The sequence below is a fragment of the Erigeron canadensis genome, chromosome 8 (genome assembly GCF_010389155.1).
Source record: "Erigeron canadensis isolate Cc75 chromosome 8, C_canadensis_v1, whole genome shotgun sequence".
Lineage (NCBI taxonomy): Eukaryota > Viridiplantae > Streptophyta > Magnoliopsida > Asterales > Asteraceae > Erigeron > Erigeron canadensis.
This window is the reverse complement of record NC_057768.1, coordinates 30,341,547-30,355,114: the sequence shown is the minus strand read 5'-3', so window position 1 is coordinate 30,355,114 and position 13,568 is coordinate 30,341,547. Positions and strand designations below refer to the sequence as shown.

At 32.2% G+C, this 13,568-nt stretch overlaps 1 protein-coding gene across 1 annotated transcript; it reads left to right on the top strand.

The window, feature by feature from the left end:
• The first annotated feature begins 4,541 nt into the window (after positions 1 to 4,541).
• LOC122610602 lies at positions 4,542 to 6,090 on the top strand. The gene is made up of 3 exons (XM_043783577.1): positions 4,542 to 4,695; positions 4,812 to 5,378; positions 5,556 to 6,090. Exons 1-3 carry the CDS (start codon positions 4,542 to 4,544, stop codon positions 5,906 to 5,908), a joined length of 1,074 nt encoding a protein of 357 aa, XP_043639512.1. The 3' UTR covers positions 5,909 to 6,090.
• Positions 6,091 to 13,568: the final 7,478 nt, after the last annotated feature.

Here is a 13,568-nt window from a genome sequence, read left to right as displayed (position 1 = left end):
TTTTTTCTAATAGCATTATTATATACCCATAAAATCGTTTTTAGTTTAGTGGTTGTAAGAATTTGTTTACATGACATTTGATTTTTTTTTTTTCCTTTTTTTGTATGATGAGTTTTATGTATATTATAAGTGTTTTATTTACTGTTATATAAAATTTTCTTTCTAAAGATTTTTAATTTTTATTTTTTAATCAGCTAAAAATTGCTTCGAAGTAACAACTTGATTTGTAAATTTAAGTTTTAATTGGTATTGTCATGGTCTCATCTCACAATCTTCAGACACATAAGACTCTGTTGATTGCCTTTTTCGGTCAATGTGTGCCATTGTTAGACAAGAATGGGAAAGTTTTTGTGGAGTTAAACAAGAACTACCCATTTGGGCAGTCGAAGAAAGTTTCTTAAGATCTTGATGATATAGCTAAGATAAATGCCAAGGGGTGGGATATCAAAGGGTGTGTGATGTCAGCGGGTCTGAATGTTCACTCATGGTCTAACTTTGACTTTGGTGGTCATCAGTGATACAAAACCACCGAAGGATTTGGCAAGAGCCCCACTTTCGCTTAGAGGACGGGCAAATCATTTCTGCATGAATTTCAAGTTGACGTTGGGGGTTATCGACAGAGGCGGTACCAGGAAAAAATTTCAAAGGGGGCAAACATAAAAAAGTTATGAAAAATAAATCTAAAAGACGGCAAAATGTTAAAAACCTATAAAAAAAATTTTAAAATTTTATGAAAAATTAAAAAATACATGACAAAATTTTAATTTGGAGGGGACATTGGACCCCCCCCCCCCTTTAGTACCGCCCCCTGGTTAGCGAGGAATTGGACAAGAAGCCAGAGAACTGAAGATGTAATTTGCCTAGTTGACATTTAATAAAACTATTTCACACTTATATATATGAAAAAATATGAAATTATATCACAAATTTAAATGTAAAAAATAAAATTTTTTCACATTTCCATGTGTTAAAATATAGGGCTAATTGGTTAAAAAGGTCTGAACTTGTCACTTTTTTCTTATTTAAGGGGTCTACGTAAATTTTCATATAACGTGGGGAATATCGTGACAATTCGCATATAACATAGGGGCCAAAACTGCCATCTGGTTTTTGTAAAATGGTTTTGTGTGTATGTTGACTTAGTTGACTGCCACGTAGGAAAAAATGGGCGGGAGAAGCGTGGGGGGGGCGTGTGTCTGCCGACAAATGTTTCATTTCAGTATATATATATACATAAACTTATTTTTTATACATTAACAAAAATCGATATATCACTTTCAGACAAACCCTTTCTTCCAAACGGTCCCCCATCCATAACTACGAATCAACATCGGATCATACGAAACCCTAAAATTCAGACAACAAGGGAAACGTTGTTTGAGTTGTGCCATGTCGTAATCTTCATCGTCTTCTTTAAAGGTAGGTTTTTTTCCCCTTATAAAGTTTAAGTTTCTGGGTATGTGGGTTGTTTCAATATATGTATCTTTTTACACTAAATTAAGTTTTTCATGAGCAAATCTTTCAAATCGGAGTTGTTTATAAAGTTAGATCTGAAATGGTTTCTGGGTAAAAAAAAATTAGGGTTTCAAATTTTTATTTTTATTTTTTAACTCTAAAAAGATAATATTGCATGGGATATTGTCTTGAAGTACGTGAAAACTGGGTCGTATCATCCGATTTTTTTATACTTTATTTATTCTTTTGTAAACAGATGGCTGGTGGTGACTTTGAGTTTTCCGTACACAATGATGGTGTTTTTTACTATGATCCATTGAGGTATTTAGATGGTCATGTTTTGAATGTTCTATATCCAAAATATCTGTCATATGATGAATTTTTTGCAAGACTAGAAAAGGACACTATTTCCATTGTTAGTGGTATCTAATACTTAATACCAGGGAATGATTTTACAACTGGGTTTTTAAAGGTTGAAGATGATAATGATCTTGGTTGCTTGTATGACTTAGCTTACTGCTATGGTAAAATAGACATATACTTGAATCACCTTCAGACTCATGAGGAGTCATTAAGTGACCACTTAACTGTTACACAACAAAAAAAACCCAGGTGAGGTTGATCATTTACATGGTAGGAATGATTTAGGTAGTCCTAGGATGGGGTTGGTTCCTAATGGTGGTACCAATGATCCAATTGAGAATGAAGAAGATGTTCTAGATTCAATTGCTATAGATGATGAGTATGATGCAGATAATGATGGAGAGGGGACAATTGGTTTGGATGACATTGGTGGACAAGGTGTTGGATTAGATGATATTGGTGGGGAAGGTCCAACACCTAGCCTTGTAAGAAGGTTATTTGATGACAATGAGAAAGGCAAAGGGAAACAAGTTGTTGAAGAAGAGAATGTGGATGACACTGAGTCAGATAGTGATTATGTAGGTGAGCCAGAATGTTCTAGTGACGGTAAGAGTGAAGCCAACTCTGTGGACTACTTGTCAGAAGGAGAAGATGAGCTTAGAGAGCTTAGACTTAGGAAAATTGCAGCAAAAAAATTGCCTAAAAAAACCAAACAGCCTGGTTTGGCTGGACCACCAAAGCCTACAGGCCAAACACTAGAAGTAGAAATGGCAGCTGAACATGATGAGTTCATTTCAGGGTTGTTGAGAAAGCTTAAGAGTAATGACACTAATGAGTTGCATGACCCATTTGAACTAGCAGAGACTGTTGACAAGTAGCCAATCCATAATAGTACCACACCTTGGAGATTAAAGAAACTTGTTCTTGGTGAAATGTATTCAAACCATTACCAATTCAAAGAGTGCTTAACCTACTATAGGTTGGCCAATGGATTCAATATTTGGTATGAGAAGAGTACCCAAAAGAAGGTTATTGCTAGATGTGGTCAAAGGCCTCCTACATTGAAAGACCCATCAGTTGGTAAACAAAGGAATGTGCTGATGTATCCTGCTGTTGTGAAGGGTGAGGAATCCAAATGCCCTTGGAGGTGTTATGGTAAAAGATTGAATGATAAGGCTTTTTTCCAGATTGTGTAATTGTGGGATAATCATACTTGTAGCAGAAACTTTAGGTTTGGATCACTAGTCAGTTACAAGTGGATAGGTACACAGTTTGGCAACAAGATCAGGGCCAATCCAGCCATTAAACTTGTTGAAATTGCAGATTTGGTAATGAAGAAATACAAGTGCATTGTAACTCACAATCAGTGTAGATCTGCCAAGACTTATGCATTGGAAGAGTATGCAAGGTCTATTAGGGAACATTATGGTATGCTGTGGTCTTATAGTGATGAGTTGATTGCATCCAACCCTGGTTCCACCATCAATCTTCAAGTAACTAGGAACCCAGATGGGAATGCATACTTTGATAGAATGTATGTGTGTTTGAAAGGACTGAAACAAGGTTGGAAGCTTGGTTGCAAAAAGGTTATTGCACTTGATGGTTGCTTTATGAAGAGGCCTGCTACTGGTGAGCTACTAACAGCCATTGGAAGAGATGGAAACAATCACATCTATCCTATTGCATGGGCTATGGTTAATGTAGAGAACAAGGATAACTGGTCATGGTTCTTAGAGTTGCTTTCAGGAGACCTTGACATTGAGTGTGGTGTTGGAATCACAGTTATTTCTGACCAGCACAAGGTAATTAATTAAGTACTTGTTGATTAATTTAATTTGTCATACTACTTAATGATACTGCTTATATACCCTAATACTGCTTATATTGATACTACTTAATAATACAATATTGATACTGCTTATATTGATACTACTTAATTTGTCATACTACTTAATGATATACAATATTGATACTGCTTATATTGATACTTGTTGATTACTTTAATTTGTCATACTACTTAATGATATACCCTAATACTGCTTATATTGATTGCTTATATAGGGATTAATTGAGGTAGTGAAAGATGTTTTGCCTTATGCTGAGCACAGGCAATGTGCCAGACATATATATGTAGGTTTCATGGTCTAGAGCCTTCTTCAAACTGCACAGAGGATGTGAGAGTGTAGAAAATGGGTTCAGTGAATGCTTCAACTCAGTCATACTCAGTGTCAGGAACAAGCCTATCATAACAATGTTTGAAGCTATTAGAAGCATAATCATGGAAAGACAATCTGTAATGAGGCAGATTTGTGCTAGGTGGAAGGGTGACATTTGTCCTTCAATACAAAACAGGCTTGAGTGGGCAAAAGATCAACAAAGGTTTGTTTTCTATATGCATACTTACATATTTTTGCAATATCAGTTATCTATAAGCATACTTACATAAATTTGCAATATTAGTTATCTATATTCATCTATATGTATAATTACACCAAAAGTTTTTTATAATTTGATGGTTTTGGAAGCCTTATCATGCTGGTGGTGCACATTGGGAAGTTAGGCAGTTGCATGAGGCATTCAAAGTGAATGTGGAAGAGAAAAAATGTAGTTGCAGGATGTGGGAACTGTCTGGCATACCATGTCCACATGCTTGTGCAGTTATATTTAAGATTAACAGATCACCATAGGACTTTGTACCAGGCTGGTTTAGAAAAAATAAGTACATGGAGACATACTCAACCCACATCATGCCTGTTGGTGGGATGAGTACATGGACACCAAACAACAGGGAGAAACCTCTACCACCACAGCCAAGGAGGATGCCAGGCAGGCCAAAGAAAAAGAGGAGAAGGGCATACCATGAGGTCCTGGTCACAAGTCAGATGCAGGGTCAAGTATAAAGAAGAGGATTTCAAGGCAAGGATTGGTGATGACTTGTGGTGACTGTGGTCAAACATGACATAACAAGTCTAAATGTCCAAATGTTCCTGTAGAAAAACCAAAAAAGATTCCAAATAAGGGTGGAAGACCAACCAAAGGACAATCAAGTGGTTCAAGAGGTGAAGCAAGTGCTCCAAGAAATGTTGGTTCAAGAGGTGAAGAAAGTGTTCCAAGATCTGCTAGTTCAAGAGGTCAAGCAACTATTTCAAAGAATGGTCAACCAGTGGCACAAGCTAGTGTGGAAGTGGGTGGTGACTCAAGAGGGCAGGCAAAAGTGAGTGTTGATGCTGGGGGTGGGTATGCAGCATGTGTAAACTTGAGTGGTGGAGTGATGAGGGGTAAGAAAGCAGCAGATACTTTAAATCCAAATGAAACAGAATTTGTTAACACAACTCCAATCACAACCCAAGAAAGTCAAATCTCTCCAGTCAGGATTACACCTAAACCTAAGTGGACAAGATGCAGAATCCTACAAGACAAAAGTCCAATGAAGGCAACTAGTGTTGGCCCTTCCAATAGGTATGAAGATAATGTTGTAATTGGTTCGTATAGTGTGTTAACCAAAGCTAGTGCATCTTTGGGGGTCACAAGTACAGGCTTTCAAAAGATGAAAACACAAGGTATGGTTTCTTACTAGGTTAATTTAACCAACTTATGTATTTATGTAGTAATATAAGAAAGGTGTAACTAATGAAACATATATATATATATATATATATATATAGGCCCTTACAAATATCCAAAATGGTGGGGTCAAGGGATTTGTGTTGACCCTGTGACTAATGAAACATTTATAGGTGGTAGAGACTCAATTCCTGTCCCTATTTGGCCCAAGGATGTGCCACCTCCAAGTGCTAGTGAGGACTTGGCAAATAAACAGAAGGCACTGGAAGCAATGAGGAAAAGGGCAGCAGTTGATGGAAAGAAAAGAACAGTGGATGCAGTCAAGAGAATGCTAGAAAAGAATGCAAGCAAGCAGACAGATGGAGGTCCAAGTACATGTGTCAACATTGAAGGTTCAAGTGTTGTTGCCAGTCAGCCATTGATGAGAAAGGTAGGGGGTGCAAATAAACAAGTGAGGAGCCAACCACTGCCAGTTAGGGTCAGGGCACCAAGTGAAAGAATAATGAGGAAGAAAATAGCAAAATGAATTGAAGGGCCAGGAACCACAGAGGACGATGCAGTGATTATTGAGTGATCTACTTAATTTGTGTATCTAAACTCTATGCTTTTGATATCCCTAGTAATGTGTATGATCTATGAACACTATAAGTGACATAAACTGATCTAATTTAGGGATATATGTATGGTATGTAATATGTATGGTCTAACTAGGTATGTAGAATGGTTATAAACCATTCAGTGATGTGTACAACAACAAACTGGAAAGGCTGTAATGCCTAATTTTGGAATGAAAATTGATGTATCTTGTTCTATGATACTTGCTTTGAATGTATGTTCTAAATTTGGTCATTTGAAAAAACAGGCTTGGTATGAATGTAATTTGACCAGCAGCAATAACAATTTATAATGAAAACCAACACATTCAATTTTCATTTCATTTCATTTAACAATTTTTACAAGGCAAACACTCCAATGCAAATACATAAAATCATTATAACTAGTAACAAAAAACAACATATTTTCTCATAGACTTTTAGGTTGGACTTTGTAATCTTAAACTCTTGCATTGCTTGTTCAACATCCAATCTTGATTCACCAGCTTCACCTTCTCCGAACACCTCCAAATCTTCATTCACTTTACTTGATTCGACTTTTTGGCGTAAATCGTATAACAAATCCTTGTAGTAGTTACTTGGTAGTTCGTCATCCAAGAACCTATATACACCACACTTTTGTCTCGAATCCTTGAATACCAAAAGAAAATATTAATTTTTGTTTTACTGATTCATAGTTATATTCATAGTTATTATACATATATATATATATATATATACATACACTTAATTAAATTAATTTACCATTTTCGGGCAAGAAATAAATCTTCTCTCTGGATTCTTGCTTGTCCATGAAGTACAAGGATACACCTTGCAACCACAATCACAAAAACCGTAGTTAGTTTTATCTCTTGAACGAACAGACCTGATTGAAGAAGAAGACGACATGGAGGAGGTGGAAAGATTCGATCTTGATTTTATTTATTTATTTATTTTTTTTTTTTTTGGGGGGGGGGGATAAATTAAGGTTTGTTTATTAAAAAAGAGGGGAAATGAAAAGGATTCCCGATTTTCACGTTTATATAGGGGAGCCAAGACTACGTGGAGGTCAACTTCAGTCAAAACCACCCTTACGTGGCCAAAACAGCCATCCGGTATTTTTAGAACCTTTATTAGAGGGTGTGAGTCACGATGTTCCCCACGTTATATAAAAATTTACGTAGACCCCTTAAATAAGAAAAAGTGACAAGTTCAGGACCTTTTTAACCAATTAGCCCTAAAATATAAACAAAAAAAGTTCTCACGGCAATAAGTGTGAATAATATTCAATAAAAGTACACACTATCGTGAAGAATTAAAGAAAGAATAACTTTACATACATACCTATAAACAAATTTGTAAAATACGTTCACACCATTATATGTGAAGAAAACTTTGAAAGGAAAAATATAGCAAGGCTCGATATTTTTATTTCCATACAATCTGTTTTTTATTTATCTACTTTTAATATACGTTATATTAAATAACGTTAACGTGGACATGGAAAAGTTGACATACAAGTTAAGTATGTCAACGTCGGAATAACTAACGGTACCACTGGAACACTCGAAGCAAATATAAGTTTCTAGTTCAATTAAAAAAGAAAGGTGAGATTAAGCTATCCTTGGATTAGGGAAAAGATTAACTTGACCACTAGAAGTATGAAGGATAAGGTAGGAAAACTGTATATAGACTAATTTACCATTTTCAATTATTAAATAATTAAGATATAACCATAAAATTCTTTTTCTTTATTTTTCATTCATCTCCTTACAATTTAGACTACGCTCTTGAGTCCATTTATAATAGAAAGAGAAAATAAAAGAAATAAAAAAAAGTATTGAAAGTCAGGTTTGAGTTTTAAATGAAAATGAATGGAAAGGAAAAAAAATATGTTGTTTATGATCTCCAAAATTTATATCTAAATATAGTGAGATTTAAAGAAAAAATTATATGTTTTTAATCTTTTTATTTTTTTTCGTTTCCTTGCAACTCATGAATAAAAATTAATATCAATTTTTTTCCTTTTCCTTTCTTTTACAAAAATTTTACAATGAACTCTTGTTTTTTCTTTCCTACTCTTCTTTTATTTCATTGGTAAAATGAAACACCAAAAAAATAAAAAGGTTTAACAAAATGAAAGAAAAAAAAAGTAGGTTGTTATTTTAAATAATTACTCATCCATTGAAAATTAAAGTATAATCATTTTTGTCTAGATTCAGTAAGAAACATTACTAGTGGACTTGCAAAATTCTCACAAAAGAATAACAATTTCGTTCATAAGGTTTGTAATCAACATGAAAAATAACACATAATACTTTGAACTATTACAAACTCAAGATCTTTAGGATTCACTAGATACCTCAAGTCAGTGGCGGATCTAGGAATTCGTTGCACTTTTCGATTAAAAAAATAATTTTGAGCGGTAAAAAAAGTTTTTTTAGGTGCAAAAAATTATTTTGGTTGAAAAGAATAAAAGATTAATGTTTAATTCCTTCTTTTCTTGATTTCATTGTTAGTTTATTTTCTTGATTAATGTTCCTTATTTTGGTTGAAAGGAATAAAAGATTATTAGTCAAGCTATTGTACAATATGAAAAGTAAGAGGTTCAAACTTGAAATATATTTTTTTTCTTTTTGAAAAGAAACTTTTATTCAAACTTGAAACATAAATCATAAAAAATACAGTAAAAGAGTTTACTTACTCACCTATTTTTAATTGTGATTTGTTAAAGGATCTGAATCTTACAGTTTTATTTTTCTCCTTTATTTTGGGCTTTTTATATCTTTTGAATGGGCTTTAACTAATACCTCATATTCTTTTTAGCACAGGATATTCCTTTGTTTTGAACAGACTCTCTTAGTAATTATCTTATAATTTTTTCAAATACTAAAAATTTAGCACTAATGTGTATATTTGGAGGGTATGCAAGTGCATACCCTTAAGTCATAGTATGTCCGCCCCTGCCTGAAGTTATGTCTAACATTTCAGCTATTTGTCTTTCTCAATCTCTCGAATACGAGTAATGATAAAAAAATTTTTGTTATAAAGGACTCTCCCCCGACCAAATAACATCACCCTCGGTCGTCGTCGCCACTACCAACATCACTTCCAGCCACTACCAATATTAATTATTGAATTAGTAGATGACCGCCAATGGGAAACACATATTACCAGATATCATTGGAAGCCCCATCCCTATTGTAAATGGTGACGAAATAGTAGCACCATTACACATTGAAGTCTCGCTTGTGGTAAAAGAGGATATTCCGGTTAGGTAACATGCCCCCTTAGAGTATCATCTTTGTTTTTTTTTTTTTTCTAGAAATTTGTTTTTTTTAATCTAGCTTATTTGAAATTTTAAATTAACAACTAGAAGTATGAAGGATCAGGGAGACAAATTGTATATATACTAATCTACCATCCTAATTTATTAAATTATGAAGATATAACTTTAAAATCATACAATTATAATCTTTTCTTTTATTTTCATTTATCTCCCTACAACTCTTGAATATCTTGAATATAACATACATATATGAGAAAAATGATTATAAGGTTATTCGACATCTAAGCTTAGGTGTGGAACCCCTCACATACTAATATTTTCTTATTTCTTGTTTAATGAATAAATGCATGGGCCCCCATGATTTTTATGGATTAAAAAAACAATATGTGAGTGTTCCACACCTAAGTTTAGATACCCGACAGCCTTATATTCTCATCCCCTATATATCCTATATATATATATATGCTCAAGAATATATGTGTATATATAGTTTACATTCTCGAAAAAGTATAGCGGGCGCTTCATTTATCTTTATTCTGGTCGACATATATAGTTCCCACGGAGGCGCCGTTGATTGAAATCTCTAAAAACACTGTCGGTTCCGAAGTCGTCGTGCCATAATTAGGGTTTCTAATGATACGACATGAAAGGGGTAAGGAAATTATATAAGTGTGAAAAATAGAGAAATTGTCACAAATGGTCCCTATAGTTGGTCTTATTCGCATTTCACACCGTACATTAAAGGGTAGAAAGCCAAAAACAACTAATAAAACGACAATTCTAGTTAATAGATTTTATAAATTATATGAATTTTAGATGATAGTTAGTATCAAGATGTGAGTTGGTCATAAATATCTTCTAAATCTACCATATGGGCCTTGGAGGCAGTGGCGGAACTTTAAATTTTTTTTGGAAGGGTCAACATCATTTGATGTTTGTGTGTTATGCATCGCATATTAAACATAATTTTACGATTATTTAGTTTGTATATTGATCATCACTTTCTACCTGTATTTGTATAACCATCACATTAGATTTATATTTGTATAACTAAACAAGCAATACAGCTAGTTAAATACATGTCTTATAAATGATTAATAAAATTACATATATACTTTTATCTATCATCAATCATCATGCATATATAGTAAACTATAAATGAAATACATGCATATGAAAGGTTAAAATAGATAAGAGGCTGCAATGAAATATTAAAAACTAGGTGGTTCAAAGCCCTGCGTTGCAGGGCCGGAATTATCATGGTCGTACGCCATCGTTGTGAGTGAGAAAAAGTACTATATGTGTTTATTTTCAAAAATCACAAAAAACATAGCGTCCAAATACATAATTATATATAGAGGCAATCCAACAACTAAAAAAGAAAGTAAAGTAATAAATAAAATTTTATATACAAAACCAAATGTAGAACATAAACATCTTATATTAAATTAAAAAAACAAAACAAAAAAAATTGAGAGTAAACTAATATATCAATAAAAACAAATATAAAAGCTGGAGGTTATTTATATAAATTTCAAAAGGATGATACTGTAACTTTAAAAATCCAAAAAATTAAAATGGGGTTGTGCAGGTATTTAACTTGTGCTCTTCCACCAAAGAATACGACCAGCATTATCCCTTCTAAATGGTTTCATGTTTACTTCTTCTTTTATTAACTATTTATTCTGGGTTATTTTGTAACCTTTTTACTGTTCACATTAACTTCCTTTATTAAAGAAAGTAATAGGTATTTCATACCGTCCGATGGGCGGTTTCGGTATTTAAAAGTTTATGTGTTGATGGGTCGGTGCTAAAGAAAACCACAAACGTTTTCAAAATAGAACAAATATTAAAAAAATTCACGTTGCAACGTGTTTGTTTTATCTTTCTAGGACAATACTACAACGAAATATTCATGTTTGTATTTACTTTTAAAAATGACCAAAAAAAAAATGTAATAAAAAATCCAAAAAACAAATGAAAAAAAAAAACTACAACATAATCTTATAGGAAAAAGACTTTCATAAAAAATAATCTAATATTATAAAAGGAATTGTTGAAGAAAATAAAAAATATAATGAAAGCAAAAAAGTTTAAAAAAAAAATGTTAAAATAACAAAAAGTTACAAAACAAATTTAAAAAGAAAAACAAAATGTTTAAAAGAACTTCCAAAATAAAATCAAAATAGACTAAAATGTTTAAAAAAAGAAGCCCTCAAAATTCCAAACAAAACAAAAAAATGCAAGTAAATGTTAAAAGAAAGTTACATGAAAATAAGAATTTTAAATATATATATATATAAGAAAAAATAAATAAAAAAAAACATATGTTATTTTAAACTCAAAAATAAAATATGAGGGGGTAAAACATAAATTTCAAAGCATCCTAAACAATAAAATACAAAGAAAAAAAAAATTAAGGGAAAGGGGGAGAGGGTTTTGAACATGTGACCCCTCCCTTTGAAACCAAGAGACAAGCCACTCTAGACAAGGCAACACTTATTTTATAGACAAAATAACATGAGTACCCAATTTTTAGAAAAAATATACCAATTTAACCAACTTTTTTTTAATTTTTATAAAATACCCAACAAAATCGCAATAAAAAGTAAAAATCGCAACAAGATTTGAAAATCGCTATGAAATTTTGAAAATCGCAATGAGATTTTGCAAAATCGCATAGAGATTTTGCAAAATCGCATAGAGATTTGCAAAATCGCATAGAGATTTTGACTTGTTTCTGATTTTGACTTTTTTTTTTAAATTTTGACTTTTTATTAAGATTTTGAATTTTGAATAGTGTATTTTCAATCTAAAAAAAAGTCGAAATCTCAAAAAAAAAAAAAAAAAAAAGTCACAAAACGTAACGCGGAAGTCAAAATTTCAAAAAAAGTCAAAATAAAAAAAAATCAAAATCTCATAAAGATTTTGAAAATCTCTATGCGATTTTCAAAATTTTTATGCGATTTTATAAAATCTTTATGAGATTTTGCCAAATCTCATAGCGATTTTCAAAATCTCATTAACGATTTTCTAAATCTCATAGCGATTTTCAAAATCTCATTGCGATTTTCACTTGTTATTGCGATTTTGTTGGATATTTTGTGAAAATCTGAAAAAATTTGGTTAAATTGTTATTTTCTCTATTTTATAATTGCTAAATGAAATATTTATTTAAAAACATCCTAAACAATAAAATACAAAACAAAAAAAAAACCATTAAAGGAAGGGGGGGGGGTTTGAACCTGTGACCCCTCCCTTTGAAACCAAGAGACAAGCCACTGTAGCCAAGACAAAACTTGTTTTATAATTGCTAAATGAAATATTTATCTAAAAGCATCCTAAACAATAAAATACAAAAAAAAAAAAGAAAAAAAAAACCATTAAGGGAAGCGGGGAGAGGGTTTTAAACCTCCGACCCCTCCCTTTGAAACCAAGAGATAAGCCACTCTAGCCAAGGCAACACTTGTTTTATAATTGCTAAATGAAATATTTATCTAAAAGTTTCAGGTAGAGACAAAAACTTACTGTTCACAACCAATTGTTTTATTAGAGTAAGGAATATGAGCCACTTATGAAATAGATAAAAAGTATATAGAAATAAAACATGGTATGTTTTGAACCTCTACCAAAACCAAGCGAAATGCATTGTATCATCCTTCATTTTCAGTTGGACTAACAAAACTTTATTCTAAAATTTTCCAAATCTAGTATATAATTGATAACGAATAAACATTTAAAGTCTGTCTCAGATGTGAGTTTTTCCCAAAGTCTCGGGTTTGAGTCTTGGATTTCTCATCTCAAGGTATTTTCCATGAGGAGGAGGTTGGAGGTCCAGCAAATCACTGGTTTAAATTCTCTCCAGTACGTCTGAATCGAAACTAACTTTACAAAAACAAAAAAATATCAAGATGGAAAATTAATAATTAAAAACAAAATTAAAACATAAATGCCCAAAATCATTAGAATGTAGAAAGTTAAATGAAAAAATAATAAGTATCATAAATTAATTTTTGGGAGATGATCGAGAGCATATGTCCGAAGCATACTCACATCAGCTTATCCTAACGCTTGGATCTGATTAATTAAAATAAAATAAGTATTATATTAAAATAAATAAACAATTCTTTACCAATCAATAAAAATCAGTATGGATCATGAAAATCTTCTAACATCAATGTATATGGATGATACCCGTAGGTATGATTCGAGTGAAAAAATACAAATTTGGATATGTTCCGTATAAAACTTAAAAAATTTGTATTAAAGAGTAATTTAACGTATACTTCAAATGCTAATATACT